This window comes from Takifugu rubripes, chromosome 22 (assembly GCF_901000725.2).
Source record: "Takifugu rubripes chromosome 22, fTakRub1.2, whole genome shotgun sequence".
Classification (NCBI taxonomy): domain Eukaryota; kingdom Metazoa; phylum Chordata; class Actinopteri; order Tetraodontiformes; family Tetraodontidae; genus Takifugu; species Takifugu rubripes.
This window is the reverse complement of record NC_042306.1, coordinates 9,561,867-9,581,036: the sequence shown is the minus strand read 5'-3', so window position 1 is coordinate 9,581,036 and position 19,170 is coordinate 9,561,867. Positions and strand designations below refer to the sequence as shown.

Genomic DNA, 19,170 nt, shown 5'->3' with positions numbered 1-19,170 from the left:
GCAGCGTGTACCTAACTGTACCTAATCGTAAATGTTTTAAACAAGCCTAATTCTGTACATAAGCTCAAACAGTAACACTTAAGACACCGTTTAAGTGTCACACCGAAAGTGGGTGACAATTTATGGCCAACATGATTCACTAATGACTGGAAATGTGTGGGTGTGTGTGTGTGTAGGTGTGTGTGTGTGGGTGTATGTGTATTTAGCTCTCTCATCCTGTCACCAACTGCACAACGGTTTTACAAGCGTTCAACCAAATCGCAGCCTTTTTAATGATTTTTTTGACTCACCCACCTGATGGGAAAGTGATGCAGCTCGGCTGGTAAAAGAAAGACTGATTGAATATCGAGCAGGTTCAATGAGGTCAATAACTGGTCTCAGAGGACTAGTGAAGCTGCAAACACTTTTACACTTAATCGAGTGAAATAATCGCACACACATTTCTGCGAGGCGCGTCCCAAATCTGCAAGAAGGTAATTCTTGTGGCTAAACGCACCATTTTTGCTTTTCGATACGAAAGGAAAGCGACACACTCAGACGTATTCCAGTCCGTCACACGGCCACGTTGTCCTTGTTTGGCTGATTCACATGTGTGATGGACTACAGTGTCATATAGTGGCCTTAGCATAATTGCAATTCTACGCTAATTACATTCACCGCCTGCAACGGCCTGCCACACGTTCTTTTATTCCTCGCCTCTGATAACCCACGGGAAGGCACGAGACAACTTCCTAGAAATGAATGTTTCCTTTGGCCATCAAGCTAAACAGGGCCGGCTGTATTATTAGCAGACGGGTGAATATTGATGGACAGTGATGAGGGAGAGGGGGAATCGATAAATGAGGGCCTGTGGAGGGGAGGAGGAGCTTTATACATTCTAAAATAGGGGGGAGGCTCAGCACGTCTCCTCATTACCATCTGCTGGAGCGCTCTCCGGCGAGGGAGATAGAGAAGGTGGCAAAAGGGTGAGGCGTTGGAGGTAAGGGGGGGGGGGGGGCGGACAATGAAGCCCAGGCAATCTTTAACATGCTGCCCAGAATGATTTCTTAAACAGACACTTTTCGGCAGAATTATTGATGTGGTTTTCTCTGCACCTTTAAGACTGCAATCATAATTCAAAAGCAGAAGATAATGGATTTGATTGATTGGGGTCACAGGAGTGTGTGTGTGTGTGTGTGGGGGGGGGGGGGGTTAAAGTGGAGCCCCTGATATTGCTGGACTTTTGTGTTTTTTGCCGGCGAGGGTGACACGGGCAAATTGCGCCGAGCCCCTGCCATCTGCTGAATGTTAAAGGCTCTTTGTCTCTGTGGCCTGGTGTCCATCAGTGACCGGGCAGGGGAGCCAGACACTGGGGAATTCAACTCACCACTGAAGTGGATTGAAAAGAGCAGCAAACAAAACTATGGTTAAAATGGGGCCTGTGGGGAAACGATGGGAAAGATTGCAACTGGGGGAAAAAAAGCCTGGTGACCAAAGATGCAGGCCTGAAAGAGACCGGAGGTCAGAGAACCGGACAGACAAAAAAAAAAGGTCTGAAAGGACAGAGTGGAAAATAATAGGAGCTGGAGTGTGTGTTCCTGTTTGGAGGCTCTGTGTGTGGTGGGTAAATCCTTTATGTCTGGATGTAGTCTCTGAATTCCCCTCGCATTATTAGCGCCTGACTCTTGTCGCTGGATAGAGAGCAGCGCATCTGTGTTTGGGGTCACCGCAAACACTCTGTTTGGCCCTACAACTCAAAGAGTCTTTGTCTGGGTCACACTCTTTCACCGGTGCTCTCTGGCACCCATCTATTCAGGCCATTGAGAGCCATGGAAACAAGAAGCCTTTCATTTTCTGCTCCTCCTTAAAGCGCTCGTGTCTCTTCCTCGCACTGCTCCTTCTCTTTCTCCCCCCGTCTTCATTATGGCCCTGCACGGCTAATAGAAACAGGAAGAGTCGGGCTGTTAATTGGGCTTCAAGGTGACTTCGAAGGTTTTTGGTGTGTGAGTGCATTGGCGCGAACATGTGCGACACACACGGATGAACAGAAGTGGACAAGACCAAATGGTCTGGAATTGGCTCTAATGGTGTGCCGAGGCCCCCGTTGCTCCTGTCTGCCAGCTTACACACAAACAAGACAAATAGAGAAGCAATCAAAGCCTAAATGGAGCTGAAAACTCTAAATTCAAAAGTTTTTTGAGTTAAATAGTCCATCCGGCGATAAACTTTACAACCACACAAATTAGCACGGATGGGTTGGCAATCGGCCGGCCTCGCTCGCGATGAAGCGCAAATCAGCTGTCTGACGTCTGCGACGGTGAAATCAGCACGTTAATAATGTGATAAATGTACCCTGGACGTCACATTTCACATTTTCAAAACGCACACTTAGAAGAATCGTCCCCCTCCTCGTCTCCTCTCTCTAAACATATGCACAACGTACGTGATGTCAGCCATTAGACGCCAGTGAGGCAGCCATGATGAATCGGCACTTAGCCCGGGGAAGCGCACTTTGCTCAATGGGCTGTGAATCTCCCGCTGCCACTGTCAGCCTGCAGAATGTTAAATAAAGTTATTTGAATATTTGTAATATTAATGTGCCTGCGTGTCAAAGCCCAGCAGAGCCTACCGGTGAGGGAACACACAAGAACATGTGACTCTTCTGGTGAATAGCCACAATAAATACCTGGCTAAATGAATGCAAATCAGGGACGCCGCATCGGTTTATATTGAACACAGAGGAGAGGACGTCCCCGGTATAAATAACTACAAATATTATGATTGACCACACTTTCTTGCTATCACACTTCATGGCTAATTCACAGGCCGGACGTGAGCTCAGCAGCTGGATTTAGCAATACATTTAATCCGTTTTGGAATTAAAGCGAAGTGAGAAGACGCGCAGTAATGTGCTTTGCATGAAAATAGTTAAACGCTTCAGCTAATTACAAAACATGACAGCATGTAGCTGTGTCTCTCCAGGAAGGTGCCGATTGGCCCGAACAAAAAAAAAGGAAGGAAGGAAGGAAGGCAGAAGGCGAATAAAACCAAAACCAAAACCAACAAAATTAAAAAGGCAGAAGTTTCCCCTAACAGCCCCATGTCTCCACTGACATCACTGTGTTTAGAGCTTAAAGACGGGGATGATTAGCCACCCGAGAAGGTGAAATCAGTGCGTGCATGGAAACACGCACACTGCTAAAATGATCAATGATGGCATTAGACGAAAGACAATAGAAGTAAAAAGCCATCAAGATGATCTTATTAATCACTCAGCAGGAGGCCGCAGCGAAGGCTGCAAAGAAGATCCAGTAGAACCAGCGTTGACACACATGGCCACCAGGTGAGCACCGCGCCGTCGACGGGAAAGTGATTAAAAATATTTATCACATTGCTAACATGGTTAGAAGGAAGGGTTTTTTTAGGGGGTTGGGGTGGATGGATGGAGGGGGGTATCTAAATGGCTCGTGTGAGAGCTGGTAATGAAGATGGCCTGCTGACATACAGGGCACAGCAACACTACGTGATCTCTCTGCCCAACTGACAACACACACACACACACACACACATGGAAACCAATGCTGAAACTAATAAAAATGTTAAACTAAACAGTCTGTGGAGGCATCTGAATTCTATGCAACTGAATTTTGGGTTTCAATGCGTTCCTCCAGCTGGATTGATTGTTTCGTTCCATCAGCTGAATTTATTGCTACTTTTTATCCTGCGCCCATTCGAAAGGAACAGTGAGTAAACATTGGCATGTACTCCCGCACGTCCCAGTTGGACAAATAATCCAAGATCAAATCAGCAAATTAAAATACAAACAGAACTGTTTTGATTCTCTGGTTTGCTACAAAGCTTTAAAAATGAAAGCATTTCTGCATGAAGTGGCGTGATCACATATTCATTCTTTTGCTGTTCATGTTCATTCATCCTAAACGGCCACTTTTCATCTACTGAAACAATATTGGCTCAACTCCCGTTTTATCGTAGATTATAATCCCCTGACATGACTCCGGATCTCTTATTTCCTTCATAGCTGTTTCTTAATTTCTTTGAAGGCAAATGTTGAAAAGAACAGCATAAACAACATCTCACTTTTTTCACTAACACCGTTCTTCCTGCGCACAAAGTCTTTAATCCACCCACTAATACAGAGTTTCCCACACACACACAACAAACACACACACGTGCGCACGTGCCAAACACAGCAGGAAGTCCACTTGCTGCACTTACTAACATGAGAAAGTCAAGGGGATTGTGGGAATTAGTGAAAATATAGGTTATCGTCGCAGTTCAAAGTCTGCAGAAAAGGGTGTCATGGTCCATAAACATACTCACACACAGGGATTCTGTGTGTGAGTATGTTTATGTGTGTGAGTGTGTTTATGGTGTTTAAATCAGTGCCACTGTCCCACACTAACATAAACCACACCAGTGTGGGGGAGATATCTGGAACTGTAATAATAGTGAGGGAATAAACTTGGTTACATAAACGGGAGATTTTGGAAATAAGCAGATCATCATTGAGTGCATTTATCAGAACTTCTAATGCAGCGATGCACAAATGCAACCCAGTTTTCCAGCTTTAAACAGTGTTTGATAAGTTTAAACTGAGCTGGAAGTCGCACCCTGTGGAGCCACTTCTAAATGTTTGTGACTGTGCTTTAAAATGTTAAATTATTTGTGTAGGGGAAGACACTGCTGACAGGATAGCGTGATCGTGGGTTTCCAGGAAAAATCAGCACATTTTGAGTAAATCCATATTCAGGAAAGGACAATGTAACAAATGGAGGTGTTTATATAAACGGGGGATTCTCCAATATTATCTACTAACCTGCTCTGCAATTCACTATTAGCACTCATGCTCATTATCTCACACAGGAAATGGACATGAGTCTCTATAAAAAGCCATACGTGTTGAAAAAGGAGCACATTTGTAGGAAAATGAGGGAAAATTGTGTTTACATTCAAAGATCAATGATAAATGCTTTAATCCATCAGATTTCACTTAAAACGTGGACTATTAACTTCAGAAAATGTATAAAGACTGAAAAGAAACACATAACATCTGCTATGGAAGATGTAGCTATGTTGTTGTTTAAATAAAACAACCTCATTTTAAAAATGTTAACTCAATAAACCAGAATTGATTGTCTTATTGTCAAATGTCTGGCCCTAAAAGTAGCTATCCTACAGGATTATGCTACTTCTGTCAATATCATATCACTATCAGTCTGCCCATTGCACTGTGCACGTACAGAAACAAACTCTAATCAATAACAAAAATGACAGGAAATGAAAACACATGAAGATCCGGTACCTGCAGATCCAGCACGGTACCTGAGTGCGTGTGTGGGAGTGTGTGGGAGTGTGTGGGAGACAGATGTTTTTGAGTGGATTGTTTAGAGAGCGGTTGGGAGAGGAGAGACATCGCACATTGAGCTTTGGAGATAGGTGCCACTCTCCTATCTATTTTCTTGATCACAGCAGATGTGTGTCAATCAGTCTTATCTTCGCCTCACACGTTCCCGGGCTAACTGCCGGAGGCAGCCCAAGCAGCGCTGCGCCACATGGGCCGCCCCGAGCACCGAGTATTATCAGCAGACACCTTGACTAAATTATTCTTTAAATGTGCTCAAATGTGAGAAAAATCAGGGTGTAGAGCATAAATGAGTATCAGAAGGCCTCAGGAAGTTAAGAGCGTTAGCTTGAAAACTTCAGCTTAGCCTCCGATTTCATGTTTGTGCTTTTCCTCTGTTCCTCAGAAGTTGCCCTACATTAAATTTCATAAAAATCTAACCATTTTTCACAATAAAGGAGGCTGTACAGAAGGATGGCGTTAGTAACAAATTAAGAATCAATGCTAATCTGTTACTATGGCAGCATGTGGATGTGATCAAGGAAGAGGTTCGACAATCCGTGCTCGGAAAAAAGCATGAAACACAATCAACTCTGCTGTTCCAGGGTACAAGCGCACTTATATGCGAGCTAAAAACAGAACAATTTCGTCTCTCTGATGTGATTTGGTACATCAAACACCGTCCATCACTTTAAAAGTGCCTGAATCTAAAAGCGAGCTTAGGAAGAACATGTTACAGGTCACCCAAAAAACGAGGTTTGAGAAGGTTTAGGACGCTTACCTCGACACACGTTGCCGTTGTCATGTTCAAACCCAGCTTTGCACGTGCAGCTCCCGATAGGAACCATCCACTCCCCGTCTCCATTGCAGTAAAGCTTTATGGGGACGTCGACCTCCTCTGAGTTGGGGATGCAGATTCCTCGGGCAATGACCAGGGAGGTGCTCTCAGCCCCCGTCATTGTTTCTGGGAAGATGGCAAAATTCTGCACCACACTGGGGCACTTTTTGTAGAAGACCCTGACAGAGAGCAGCGACATGCAGGCGCCGTAGTCCTGAAAAGCCAGGTAGAAGCCGTTCTTGGACAATGGGCCAAAGCTCCGCACCTCCGTGTTGACCTTCATCAGGCGTCCGTCGAAGTCCACCTGGGAGAAGCTCTCATCCGCCGCGATGGTGTCCACTTTGAGATAAGGGGCCTCCATCCAGAAGGCGGTGCTTTTGGTGGCGATTACGGCGTCTGTCTCGTAGTAGTAGAAGTTGAAGGTCTCCTTGCATGAGCCGGGCACGTTGGGGATGGAGCTGCAGTCGCGCACGGTGAATCGGATCTCCACGTAGATGCGCTGCGCCCCGCGCCGATCGACGAAGGTGGTGAGGAGCCAGTTGTTCTGACTGGGCTCGAAGACGTTACACACCTGGTACGTCCTGATGGTGTTGAGGTTTTCGTCGTAGCTGCTCACCTCCTCCCACTGCGGATGGAGAAAACCAGAAAACACACACACACACACACACTGCTGATTAGTCACCATTAAAAAATCAAACATTTCCTGTGTTTTGATGAAGAAGGTTCATGGCTGAGCCGCGGAGAACTTGGGCGCATCTCCGTAATCTCCCCAAAGCACTAAATTTGATTCTTCTTCCTGGATTAGCAGAGATCAGCCCATCAGGCTGTGAGGGCTTATTTATCCACAGACGGCGCACAAATATTCTTCCTTTACGAATTATAGCGGACGTCTAAAGTGCAGCAACACTAAAACTCTCTTCAAACACGCGCAGCAGCTGTGATACGTGCACCGCAGGAAGCTAGGCAGTGCATTATATCCAAACTAAAGAGCTCTACATAAAGAAAATCAACATTATGCTCCGCTGAATTACAATTAGACAGATGCAGGTTATTACTGGCGTGTTGAAACCATGCACGAGGCGTGATGTGAGGCCAGTTCTCACAGGTGTGACCTAGAAAGGGATGTTGAATGAGGCGCGGCTTCAGGATCGCCTCGGGTGATCAGCACAATGCGCCAGAATATGCTTTTATTATGGGGAATTTTTCAAAAGGAGGAGAGGGATTTTCAGGAAAAGAATGTGTTGAGATTCCAAACAATATTCTCAAAAACTGATTTGCTAAAGGTATTAGAATAATACAGAATTGCTTAATTAATATAACACAACTAAGTCACAATGAGCCAGTTAATCTTATGTGGATTTTTGTTGGAAATGCATCAAGAAATAGCATGGGGAAAAAAAACATAATTAACGTCGTGATTTATACTATAATACAAGAGGTTTTGTTTTTGGTCATGCACTCTTTCATATTTTTAATTGATTTGCTTTCATAAAATTACTCTGTTCCTCTATTTTCTACCTTTAATGTGGCCTTCCCAGCAATTATTTTAGCAAGGCAGCCTGAGTAGTTTAACTGTTTACACGCTCATTAAAATACTTTTCCAGTTCCGAATTCAACTAAATTTCAACCCGCTGCCCCTTTCATTTTTTTTCAAAATGTTTTAACGGCTTGAGAAACTCGGTGCCAGAGCCGAAGCGTTGGAGATCATTAAGTATCAATGTGGGATGCAGGCTGACCTGTGATTGGTTGGGAGAACTCTTGTGGTTCAGGTGAACAGAGGTTACTGGATACGACCGCTCGCCCAATAAAGAGTAAAAATTGTTTTCTCTCACATCAACACCACTAATAATGATTTTATTCCTTTATTTTTTGCTTGGCTAAAACATTTATTTCCACACCAATGTTCCAAACATTCCTCGGCGAGTGGGAGTTAATCGAATCCATGTTGCCGATGAGTGGCCCTCTGATTGGTTCTAGCTTCTCGTACGCACAACTGTCCCGGGGCGTCCTCCTCCACCTGACCTTTGAACTCAGTTGCTCCATCAGAGGTCGAGTCTTTACACGCAGCCTCCGTCCGTGTTGGAATGCAATCCGGAATCTTTGAAAATTTTGCAAAATTCCCCGCTAAAGCGACATGAACGGACCCTTTTTGACCTGAGAAAGAGACGTCGGCGTGTGGAAGAAAGATGGGGCAAGGGAGGTGGAGGGGAGAGTGGCGACACCGCCGACATGACAAATGAGTTTACAGAAATCCGAGGTGCAAATTAAACCTTTTCTTCATGGCTGCCCCCCCCCCCCCCCCCATGCTGCGCTCGTCTCCTCCCCTCCTTCTCCCCCGTCTCCTCTGTAATGACCATTCATCAGCATTACAGGAACCTGTCCCTTTCAGCGCCGCCTGTTCATTAATACAGCCGGGCCCCGGGCTCCTCCGCAGCTGACTGCCCTGGTCGAGGAGGGGGTCCTCGCTGCCCCACGTCTGGGCAAATGACCACCATCTTTCACGCCGCAGCAATGCCCGAGGCGTTTCAGATAATGCCTGTTTGAAATCTGTCCAGAAATTTATTGGCTCGTAAAGTAATGAGCTGTACTTCGTTTCATTTCCTCCTCGGCTGACATTTAGTGTCTTTGGTGACAGCAAACAAAACCTAAACGATATTTCATGTGTGTCTCCTTGTACGTGCTACATATTGAAAACCAAAGTGCTTGAGAACATTTCTACAAATGGGGGGGTCATTTGGCCGTTTCCCACAAATCAAAAGAACTGTGTTGAGGTATAACACACGGTTCTGAGGTTGAGGGTTGAACTGGGACGAGGGAGTTTATTGAGGGCTTAGAAGTTTGTTGGGAGGGTTAGGGTAGGAAACTCGAAAGTCCCCAAAAAGATAGAAATTCGGGGATGTGTGTGCGCATGTGTCCGTGGCCACATATTGATTTGCTAGCTGCTGTTGTGCAGCGACAACTCAAGGCTGCGAGTGACATCTCTGCTTCCACAGGTCCGAGAGATCTGATCATCCCCATTAAACACGTTTCTTTTCATCCTTGTTTTCTTTAACATTAAAATTCACTCAGCGCATGAATCTCAAGCACCTTGTAAAATAAACAATGAAAAAAGAAACCCGAGGCATGCCCCAGAGTGCCATCAGTATGCTGCAGTTTCCCTTTTTCAATTCCACGGCTCTTCCATAGACCTTTTACATCATTTAAGTCAAATCTATCTCCCGCGCTACTCCGCGGCATCTGTTTGACCTTGCCGGAGAACCGAGAAAAGGGGAGGCATCATCACCTGTCACCTCGCTGATAATGGAGTTCCCTGGTCCTTCCATCTATTTCCTTTCAAGGATTTTTGTATATAAAAACAACAGCTGATGCTGCTCGCTGAATATTTGGTCATGCTCGCGGGCCTGAGCACAAATCTATGCTCTCAACATGTATCATTCATATCGCAATGAGGTGGAAACCGGAGTGTTATTATTCCCATGTTCCTTTTTCGTTGCAGCTCGCCACATGGTTGCTATATAGGCCCCGTACATTCCCATGATTACAGAAAATGCTCCCACAGAAGCTATAAGCTAGGAGAATCACTTTGGAGATAGCTAAAACGTCCTTACTGAGCGTCACTGCATTTCTACTCAAAGCTAACTTTCTCGCTGATGAAGTGCCAGCCAAATACGGCAAACATCTTCATACAACACCTATCAGCGCTAAGCAACACCCCTTGGCTCGCCGGTAATAGGTTTGCTTTTTCCAGTAATCGAGCAGACTCTCTCCTCCTGGCCGCGATTGCGAAGTGGGGCCATTTGGTGTGTCATTATGGCTGCTCCGCTTTATGGAAATCAGCAAGAAGACGGAGGAGATATGGATTCACGGGGCGCTTAATGTTTTCGTTAATGACCAGTCACAGCTAGCTGAACCGGAGAAGAGATGGTAGCGTAAAGAAGGAGCCAGACTGATGGGTAAAAAAATGACTCAAAAGTAGGGGGGAAGGGGCAGTAATGTATCTGGCCTGAAGTTTCCGTTTTTCACAGCCTCGCCTGCCTGTCTTTCAGCTATCGATACTCCGCTCTCGTAAAGGCCATTTATCACATTGATCACCAGCCATTAGCTTCAAAGGCTAAAACAACCCGCAGCAGCAGTGACCACAGTCCTGCTCGGTGCAAAAACCAACAATGTGCTGGAGCCCCAATCATCCACTCGAATGACCTATCAGGAAATGGTTATAAAGCTTGTGGAGAACAATGGGGGAAATAGACTGTACTAATGAGTCGTTTAAAGAAGGTATTATGGGCCGTTTGTGTTAGCTACCACACGCATGCTCTAAAACGTGTCAAGACTGCTGCTCAGACAATGAGTGCGATGATAATACAGATGTGAGGATAAAATAAAAAGGCAATAAAGGCCCTTTCTGCTGTAGGAACCTTTCCAGAACATCCACAGTTCTTAGGACTATTCACACCCCCACCAAAAGCACATTTGGCCATTGTTGGTTGTTTGTCTTTAATGTGAATTGCAAATCTGCCTAAAACCTTCCTTCTCCTTCTATAGGATAGTAGAACCTCTTCTTTTAAAAGGCATCTTGTGCAACACAGGACCCTTTTTCTGGAGCAGTCTTAAGGTGTTGGCTCGACTCCTATAAATATTTTATGACCAAAGAGCTTTTTGACCTTTACATTATAGTGGGAGTTGTGAGTGTATGGCTATGTTTCAAAGGTCAAGCGGCAAACACATTCAGTGTGTTTATATGCACAATTTAAACGAGCTGTTGCTCAAAATTTGACTTCGGTGTCTGGTATTGTCAGAATCCGTTCCTTGTCACAGTTTACATGCATCAGAGGAATTTGGCTAACTGACGGGAAGACGGTCTCTTCCTCCAGACTAGAGGCGTCAGGTGTCAGACCGGCATTTCAAAGAGCATAATCATACGACTTTGTTCATCTCGTACATAATGTACGCTTCTTGTGCAGCTAAGATGTACGCTCTCCCTCACGGTCTCATGGTCATGTTGATGTCGAGAGGTTAGCGTCAGCGGTCAGCTAACATTGCGGAACATGTGTTGTCTGGATTAATGCCGACTAAAGTTTATACACGCCTAACGATTTTCTATCGCAGTGTGTGGCTTGGTCGGACAATTACTTCTGTATTTGAGCATCATGTAAACATACTGGGTGTAAAAAATCTTTTTCTCTTACCGTTTTTTAGACTGGCCATTTAAGAGTGCCATATGAACCAGTATATACGGTAACCCTACCATCCGCATGCGTAGTGTAACGCCTGGTTGCGACTGTTTTAAATCAACAACACTATTTGATACATGCTCAAAAGTTTAACCCCTCCCCAAAACATTTGTTTCTTGGGTTGTAATCTAAACTCCCGTTACCTAGACAACACAGGACCAACGGAAAGAGATGTGCTAATATTCCAGCGCTCATTTCAGACGAGACCTCCAGTTTCCCCGTCTAAATAAACTATCTGGAAGAGGTGTTACTTTATATGTTCCCCAAAGGATTCTGGGACTAGACTGTGTTTATATAGTGTGTGCAGCGTGCCGAGTGTGTTGTGTTTACATCTCTAATCCCAGGAGGAACGGATGGCACGTTTACGAGCACTTCCTACCCCACACTCCTCTGCTCATTTATCACCACGGCTCTCCAACATGTGGGCGCAGGCGTGCAGGAGATTGGTTCACGCGCTACAAGCTAAGGATGGACATTTCGATAATGAGATGATTTGTTATTCATGACAACGCAACATCGTAGAGGAGCAGGAGAAGGAACGCCTTTAGAGAACCAGTTGTGTGTGGGTGGGTGGTAGCGAGTTTTAATAATTATGTGCGAAAAAAATAAAATCAATGCAGGTGAGATTTGGTGGCAATGTGAGACGTTGGACCGGAACACTGTCTCAAGACGACCCTCGATCTGCGGATCTGCTGACAGTAATCGCGGTCCAGACGCGCTCTCTCTCCAAAGGCTGGTTCAAACCCCTCTGACTTAATGAGGAGATTTGCATTTCAACCTTGGGATGCGTTCCCTGAAGTCAGTGGAATGACCATCAAATAGGAGCAACAGGTTCGCGTCCAGGCGGAGCCGCAGCTGCATTCGGCCACGTGATTCTGAATATTAATGCTCGCATTTCCGAATTTTCTTATTTATTTAGTTAGTTTTTTTCTTCCAATTGCCTGACCTGTTTGTATTTTGTCCTGGAGCCTGTGTGGGCTGCCCTCCAGTTTCCACCCACAGTCCAAAATATGCACATTAGGTTGATTGGAGACTCTAAATTGCCCCCAGGTGTGTGTGTGTGTGTGTGTGTGTATGTGTGTGAGAGAGAGAGAAAGAGAGAGAGAGAGAGCAAGAGTGAATAGTGTGTGCAATGCAGAATGACCCCCCATGACAACTGGGATGGGTTCCAGCAGGCCAACCCCCCCCCCACACACACACACACACACACACAGACACACACACACACACTTTCAGCACCGTTAAGTGACTGCTAAGTGCGGGCGAGCAGGATTGAATGAATGAATAATAAAACAAGTTCGAAAAATACAAACCAAACTCCCAGCAGTCATCTGTAAGGTATGATGTAACGCCACGAGAGGCACATGCTCACACTCTCTGGCATACTGACATATTCTGAGAGCCATTCCTCATCTCCCACCTCGCACCAACACACACACACACACACACACACAGAGTCACGCCTGGGCCTGTAAAATATGCAGCGCCATGATTGCTATTATCATTTCTGATCAGCTATGTTATTGAATGAGGGTTGCTGTCGGGCCTGTTGCATGGGAGCGATTATTTTCCAGGGCATCCGTGGTCCAGTTCCGCCTGGCTGAATGTGATGGATGGGGAGGAAATGGTGATGTCTGAAACAGTCCCAAGTCCTGCCAGATCCAAGCCACTCAATAATTACAGTCGCATAGTTTGACTGAACCTAAATAAATCTGGGGACTCGCTGAAGTTGGGCTCCCTGACCCTCCTACGGCCCTGATCAATACATTTGGATTTAGGTGGGAATAATTTCATGGATTTTGTGAGAACTTGTGACCGCTGGGGTCTGGACTTGTCTGAGCATAGCTTCGTATTATCCATTCCTTCATTTATCTGTAAAGCACCACTTGATCCCCCTGTAACGCTGCTGGAATAACCCTGCACAGGCCACCAGTCTATCACACACACACACTCACACACACTTTTCTGGACACTCCCGGTCACCTTACAACATTAATCAATCAACAATAAATAGATACTTTAAAAAGCATTTGAGCTGAATAATTTAGGCAAAGTTTTAAGCATGTTTAAGCATGTAATTATGCTCCCCTAAAAAATGACCAGGATTTTCCACAGGTCTTAAATGTGATGCAGGTAATGTTCCATCCAGATCCCTGCTCTTTAACTCCCTCCAGATTTTAGAATACCACATATTAGCGGGAGTCTTTTCAGTTATTGTGCAGGCTTCGACCGAGCGGCAGGTCTTTTGATATTAAACACAAAAGGTTCCTCTTGGTTTAAAGGTTTTGTTTTGATTCTTTTTCATAATCTACATATTTCAGATTAGAGTAGGGTAAATTGGAATCATTTTTAAATTCTGCTGTTTATCAGATTACTCCTGTAAAGATCAAGACTTTGAAATGAATGGAAATTATACCACGGGCCTCAGCAAGGTCATATAATTAAAACAACAATTGACATTATATTCATTAACAGAAGGAAGCTGAACCGTCCTCTGCTGGGGCTCTCAGCACAGGCCGCTGAAGACAGACTGAATCTGACCTTTCAATATGCCGGAGGAAAGAAAAACTGTGGAAAGACAAAAAAGTCTTTGCAAGGCAAATGAGAAAGAATAGAAGGATTCCTGGCTAATTTTGTCTGCTTTGCAAAGCTAATAAAACCACACCGCAGGTTTGTCCTCATGCAGGGAAGCGTTGGTGTCTCAACTTGGTGCGTCTAAAGACCTGGACTTGGTAAAACAATGGACTATGTGTTGGAACAGGACACAGCAGTGATGACTTCTGGGCTAAAGTTATCAGGATGAACCATCAAGATTGCCATTAGCATTTATAGAACTCACTTTCCCAAATTTCACCATCTAAAAGAAGTCTGACTCGGTTGTCAAACACAGTAACACACTTTAATACCAAATGAGGTATAAATTCTTTTCTTTTTCTTTTGCTCCAGTTTCTTTAACTTTGTTATTTTATTTCATCTTTGCGGTAAGAAAATAATATTCTTGGGTTCTTCACACATCAGAATAAGCGGGGGGGGGGGGGGGGGCTTCACACTCGGTAAAGGAGGAAATCAATAATTGAAGTTATTTTATGTTATTTTATTTCCAGGAGGGAAACCGAAATAAAGGAGAACTTGCCTGATTTGGTGGCTATGCTACCTCTGTGGTGCGCCCTGTTCTGTCTGAGACATCTGAAGTGTTCAGGCGGTGAGCGCGATACTGATCGCAGATGTGGACCTCCCGGCAACATCTTGCAAACGGGTTTTCACGAAAGTTTAGCGGGGAAACGACATTCTCGGCTGATATATTATAGGTGTGGCAGAAGGCCGCAGATCCATCGTCATGCCGGTGATTTGTTGCCATACTGTTCGGGTGTTCACACTGAGAAGAGATAGTTGCGCTTGAGCCTGGAGGAAATGTAACTGCACGGCTATGTGGCGAAATTACTCTCAATAACAATGCAGGGAAAATGAGACGAGCCTCCCACTGTTAGGAAGGTGCTAACCGCGCCCACTGTCTACGCGCGCCTCCGAACACTTTCGACGTTTCCAATTGTCAGGCTAAGTTTGCCGCTTCCATTTGCCTCTGCGTGAACGTTTGAGCACATGCACCCGTGTAATGGAGGTGCTCCTTTCACCTAAAGCACAGCCGGTATGACTCACTGTCATTTTCACTCTTCATTCTATTTCAGCTCCAGCTCCTGGGGGGGGGGGGGTCAGAGTTCGTGTCCCTGCCTCCTTTTTCCAAGCCTTCTGACTCCTCTTCCATCTTTATTTTCCTTCCCACATCTCTAACTTTTTTCTCATCTGCATTCAATCAATCTCCGCTTACCTCCTTGCCATTTTTCCATCAGTTCCACTTTATTTTCTTCCATCCCTCCCTCCCAAACTCCTTCCCATGAGCCGGTTGAGCCACTGCTGCTCTGTCTGTCAGGATATGAATAATTGAGGTGTATTAAGTCTGGTCAGCAGATGGTGAGATGGCCGTTATGGATCCATCCGCTCTTTAGGAATCACCAAGTGTGCGCCGACACCTGTCTGGTTAAAGCTCACGGGGCGCCGCTAAAGCTCAGGACGCAGCGAGAGAGCTGGGCGAGGCACGTCCCCCCCCCAAAAAACAAGATGGCTCGGGTCTGACTGCACCTGTGCCAGTGCACACTCACGGACGCAGGTGCACACACGCTACGGTGACACTTAGAAGCCTGTAAAATGTGTCTGAGGGCACACATGTAAAATTAGGAGTGTAGATACAAACAAACAAGTCAGGGTTGAATGTATTCTGTTTTTTGTCACGCACCTGCTGCATCTGAACAGAAGGATTTCACGTGCCTTTGTCTTACTTCCTCACCCCCTTCCCACACCCCTCTCTGTGCTCACTTGGCCAGCGTTTATCCCTTAGTTGCAAAGACCTGGCCTTTTTCTCCACGCTTCACAGCCCCCACAGCCCTTGTCAGCACAGCCGCTCTTTCCCCACTGGCCATCTAGCCCAACCCCAACCCCCAAGCCTCCCCCCTCAAAGCCTGGACTCTTAGAGTCACATGAGTTAACCTAAGCTCCCTTCAACACGCACACCTACAACTGAAACCTGGCTGCTTTTTCTTCTCTCTCCCCACTTTCAACACAATTGATTTCTTCTAATCCCCTATTCGAACCCCCACAACCTCCCAGACTCCCTTCGTCCCATACCCTTATTTCCCCCTCCACTTTGGTTTCCAATTCATGTGAATTATTCAGAAGTAAAGAATACATAAATAAAGACAAGGGAAATCTGTTAGCTTATCTTGGTAAAATGGTAAAAATGTATGACATATTAACATCTCCCCACATCTCCAGATTTGTCTTTGATACTTTACGGCTGCAGAATTTAAAAGTGACATGTGGCATATGAGATAAGCAAATGGACTTCTTTATCTATATCAAATGTAAAGCAATAAGCTGAGAGGGAAAAACCATTAAAATAACTATTTAGGAGATACTGCCTAATGGCAAAGCACAAGAAAATGATCCAAATGAACATAAAGCCGGGTTTAGTAATTGTAACAACTCATTCTCAAAACGTATTCTAGGCAGGACTAGTTCCTGGTCTGGTGTCACAGAACTATCACATGATTGGTCAGATACACTATGTGGGCGTGGTTGTTGCCAGCGTAGTTGCAATGGGTAGTTTTGAGTTAGCTGAGCTGATAAATGCACAATGTGTGTACAACACAGTGTGTGCCGCGTAACTAGACACATAAATGGGTAATGAAACGGAAAAAAGGGGTCTCGCACAAAAAAAAACTGCCACAAATACATATGTGACAATTAGAACAGTGGGAGGCAGAAAGTCTGCTCTCTTGTTAAAGCAGTTTATTTGGCCTAGAGTTTGCAGTCAGTCAGTATTTCTTGCACATTGTCTTTATTTAAAAAAAAAAAAACGGCAACAACTGAATCACCTTTATTGACAGCTGCTTTTCATTTCCGGTTTTGAAAGTTTCTTGCCTCACCTCATCAAAAAATCCCAGAGACCATCGCCCCTGCTTATCTCCCCCTATGCAGGATATCTGCGTATGTACCATCCACACGCAAAGACGATTGCAAAAGATTGAGATAGTGTGTTTATGTGCACAACAAACAAAAGAAAAGAAAATCATAGGATCGGTGATCCAAACAATGTGCGTGACCTACCAGTAATCTTGAATCTCGTAAATATTGTTCTGTTTAAAGTCAATATCTACAGAGGCAGCATTTGGAATGCTAACACTGTCTACCATAAATATCAGTGCTCTGCAGTGTCTGTGCATGTGTGTGTGTGTGTGTGTGTGTGTGTGTGCATTCTGCCTTATAGGTATACAAATAAAACAAAGAAACGTATCTATATTTCTTAAATGATACCAAAATAATGGTTTCTGTAACAAGAGTCTTCGACCTTTGTCAAAGGAACCAGCAGGACCACGAAACTATTATATTCCTCAGCTAAAAGCAGCTTTTTAAACAGATTTTCTTATCAGTGACATGGTGCTCCAGAAAAGCTGTTGAAAGCTGAGAAAAATTAATTTGTATGAAAACAAACAAGAAACAGGAAGATACGGGAAGGATGAAATGTTACATTTTCAAGTGAAATCAAACAATAAGAAAAAAAAAGATGGAACCCATTACGGGGGGATGTTGTAATATTGTTTCCTGCACACATCTGTTTTCCCCCCTCTCATCTTTGATGCAACCGCAAGTGTGCATTCGCATACAACCCCGCCATTATATGGTCATGTTTCCAGGTCCCGATAGGTCCCCGTGCTTACTGCACTGGAACTAATGGTGCTGCTCCTGCAATACCTCAGAATTAACTCTTCAGGTCAGCCAAACACACTCTCTCTGACAAACACGTCTACACTTCTTCAATGAACTCCTCAAGGAGAGGTCACTAAAGGAACTTAATGAGATGTATCAAATAGCAGCTTGGATGACAACAGTGTGTGCTTTTCTCTTGTGGCGAGTATGAAAGTGGTTGGTTTTATGGAGGAATACACAATAAAATGAAAGTTTGGGACACACCCTGGCTCAACTCCGCCACGCCTTGGTTATAAAAGATAAGTCACAATGGCAAAATGTTAGCTGTTAGCTTACAGCTCTAGAGTGTGGCATAATGTTTTAAATATCGAAGCTGATGGGTCTCGAGGCCGCACTTGTCTCAAAGCAGGTAGCAACTCCAACCGTTGCCTGAACGGTGCTGGAGGGCAATAAAAACTTTCTTTACACACGTGTAAAACGCTTCGTAAAAGCCCGCAGAACCAGAAAATGTGTGAAACAATTACTCTGTGCTTGATGGCTCTTGCAAGATTGATTCCAGCGGCAGTGGTCTCTACAGCGTTTCAATAAATTATTAAGTATCACAGAAAACAAGTCCTTGAAATCCTTGAAAAGTGTAATGGGGCAATCATACCTGCGATACCGTGATTATCCAACAGTTTCCATTCCAATGACTTGGAGCTTCTTACTACTTTCATGCATTTGTATGTGCATGGAATCTTCTTTAAGATAAAAAGAGCTCTGGTAAAAACTGAAAACTGTCTCTTTCTGTTATGCCGTACTGCCTCTACTTCCTTGAATAACTGTATCATTACAGTACTATTTAGGATATGGTATCCTTTAGCCTCCATTTACAGGGACTTAGGTTCTGTGTTCTGGGGCTAAGGTGGACCCATTATGTCATTAAGTCATTATGAGCTGGGACATAGGGACAATAATACCTGTAATAGGAGCTACAGTGGGCACTACTTAAGGCTATATCTTGTCTGACTTCCTGTCTATTTATCTGTGGAGTAGAGATTCTAATTAACTTTGTCTTGTCTTTCATGTCACCGTTTTTTTCAGCCAGCCCAAGTTGTGGCAAGGAGAGACTCACCCCGGAATTCGGATATGCCGTCCATCCCAGCTCAGCTGTGGCCACCCGAGTGTCCATGATGGTCTCTGAGAACAGACAGAAAGACAGTGCAGAATCGTGGTTAGTCTACAAAGAAACTACTATTAGCATCATTCCGAACTGCATTCGAGGCCCAGTGAACACTGTCACTATCTTCAGTGAACAGAGAAGGAAAGGAATCCTTCAGAGTGGTTTCATCCGTCTCCGCTAGGCTTCTGTATAAACACAAGAGACGGTGGAAAGGGGCGCCACTTAGCTGAAAAGGATGTCTCAAGGCCTCTGTAACACTGCTAAATTCTCAGCCTTTGCGACATTCTCCCTTGGTTAACGGTTAACTTCTTTTCTCTGCAAGTACGACTAATGTATA

General features: G+C 44.7%; 1 protein-coding gene across 3 annotated transcripts in view; it reads right to left on the bottom strand.

Annotated features, from left to right (window-relative positions):
• Positions 1–19,170, bottom strand: part of ephb1 (EPH receptor B1) — a 112,282-nt gene that overhangs the window by 56,452 nt on the left and 36,660 nt on the right. For all 3 annotated transcript variants that reach the window (XM_029831093.1, XM_029831094.1, XM_029831095.1), the window contains exons 2-3: positions 18,786–18,850; positions 6,123–6,804 (exon numbers count right to left, since the gene is read on the bottom strand). In XM_029831093.1, coding sequence (XP_029686953.1) covers positions 6,123–6,804; positions 18,786–18,850 — 747 coding nt within the window. The remainder of the gene's footprint in view (positions 1–6,122; positions 6,805–18,785; positions 18,851–19,170) is intronic.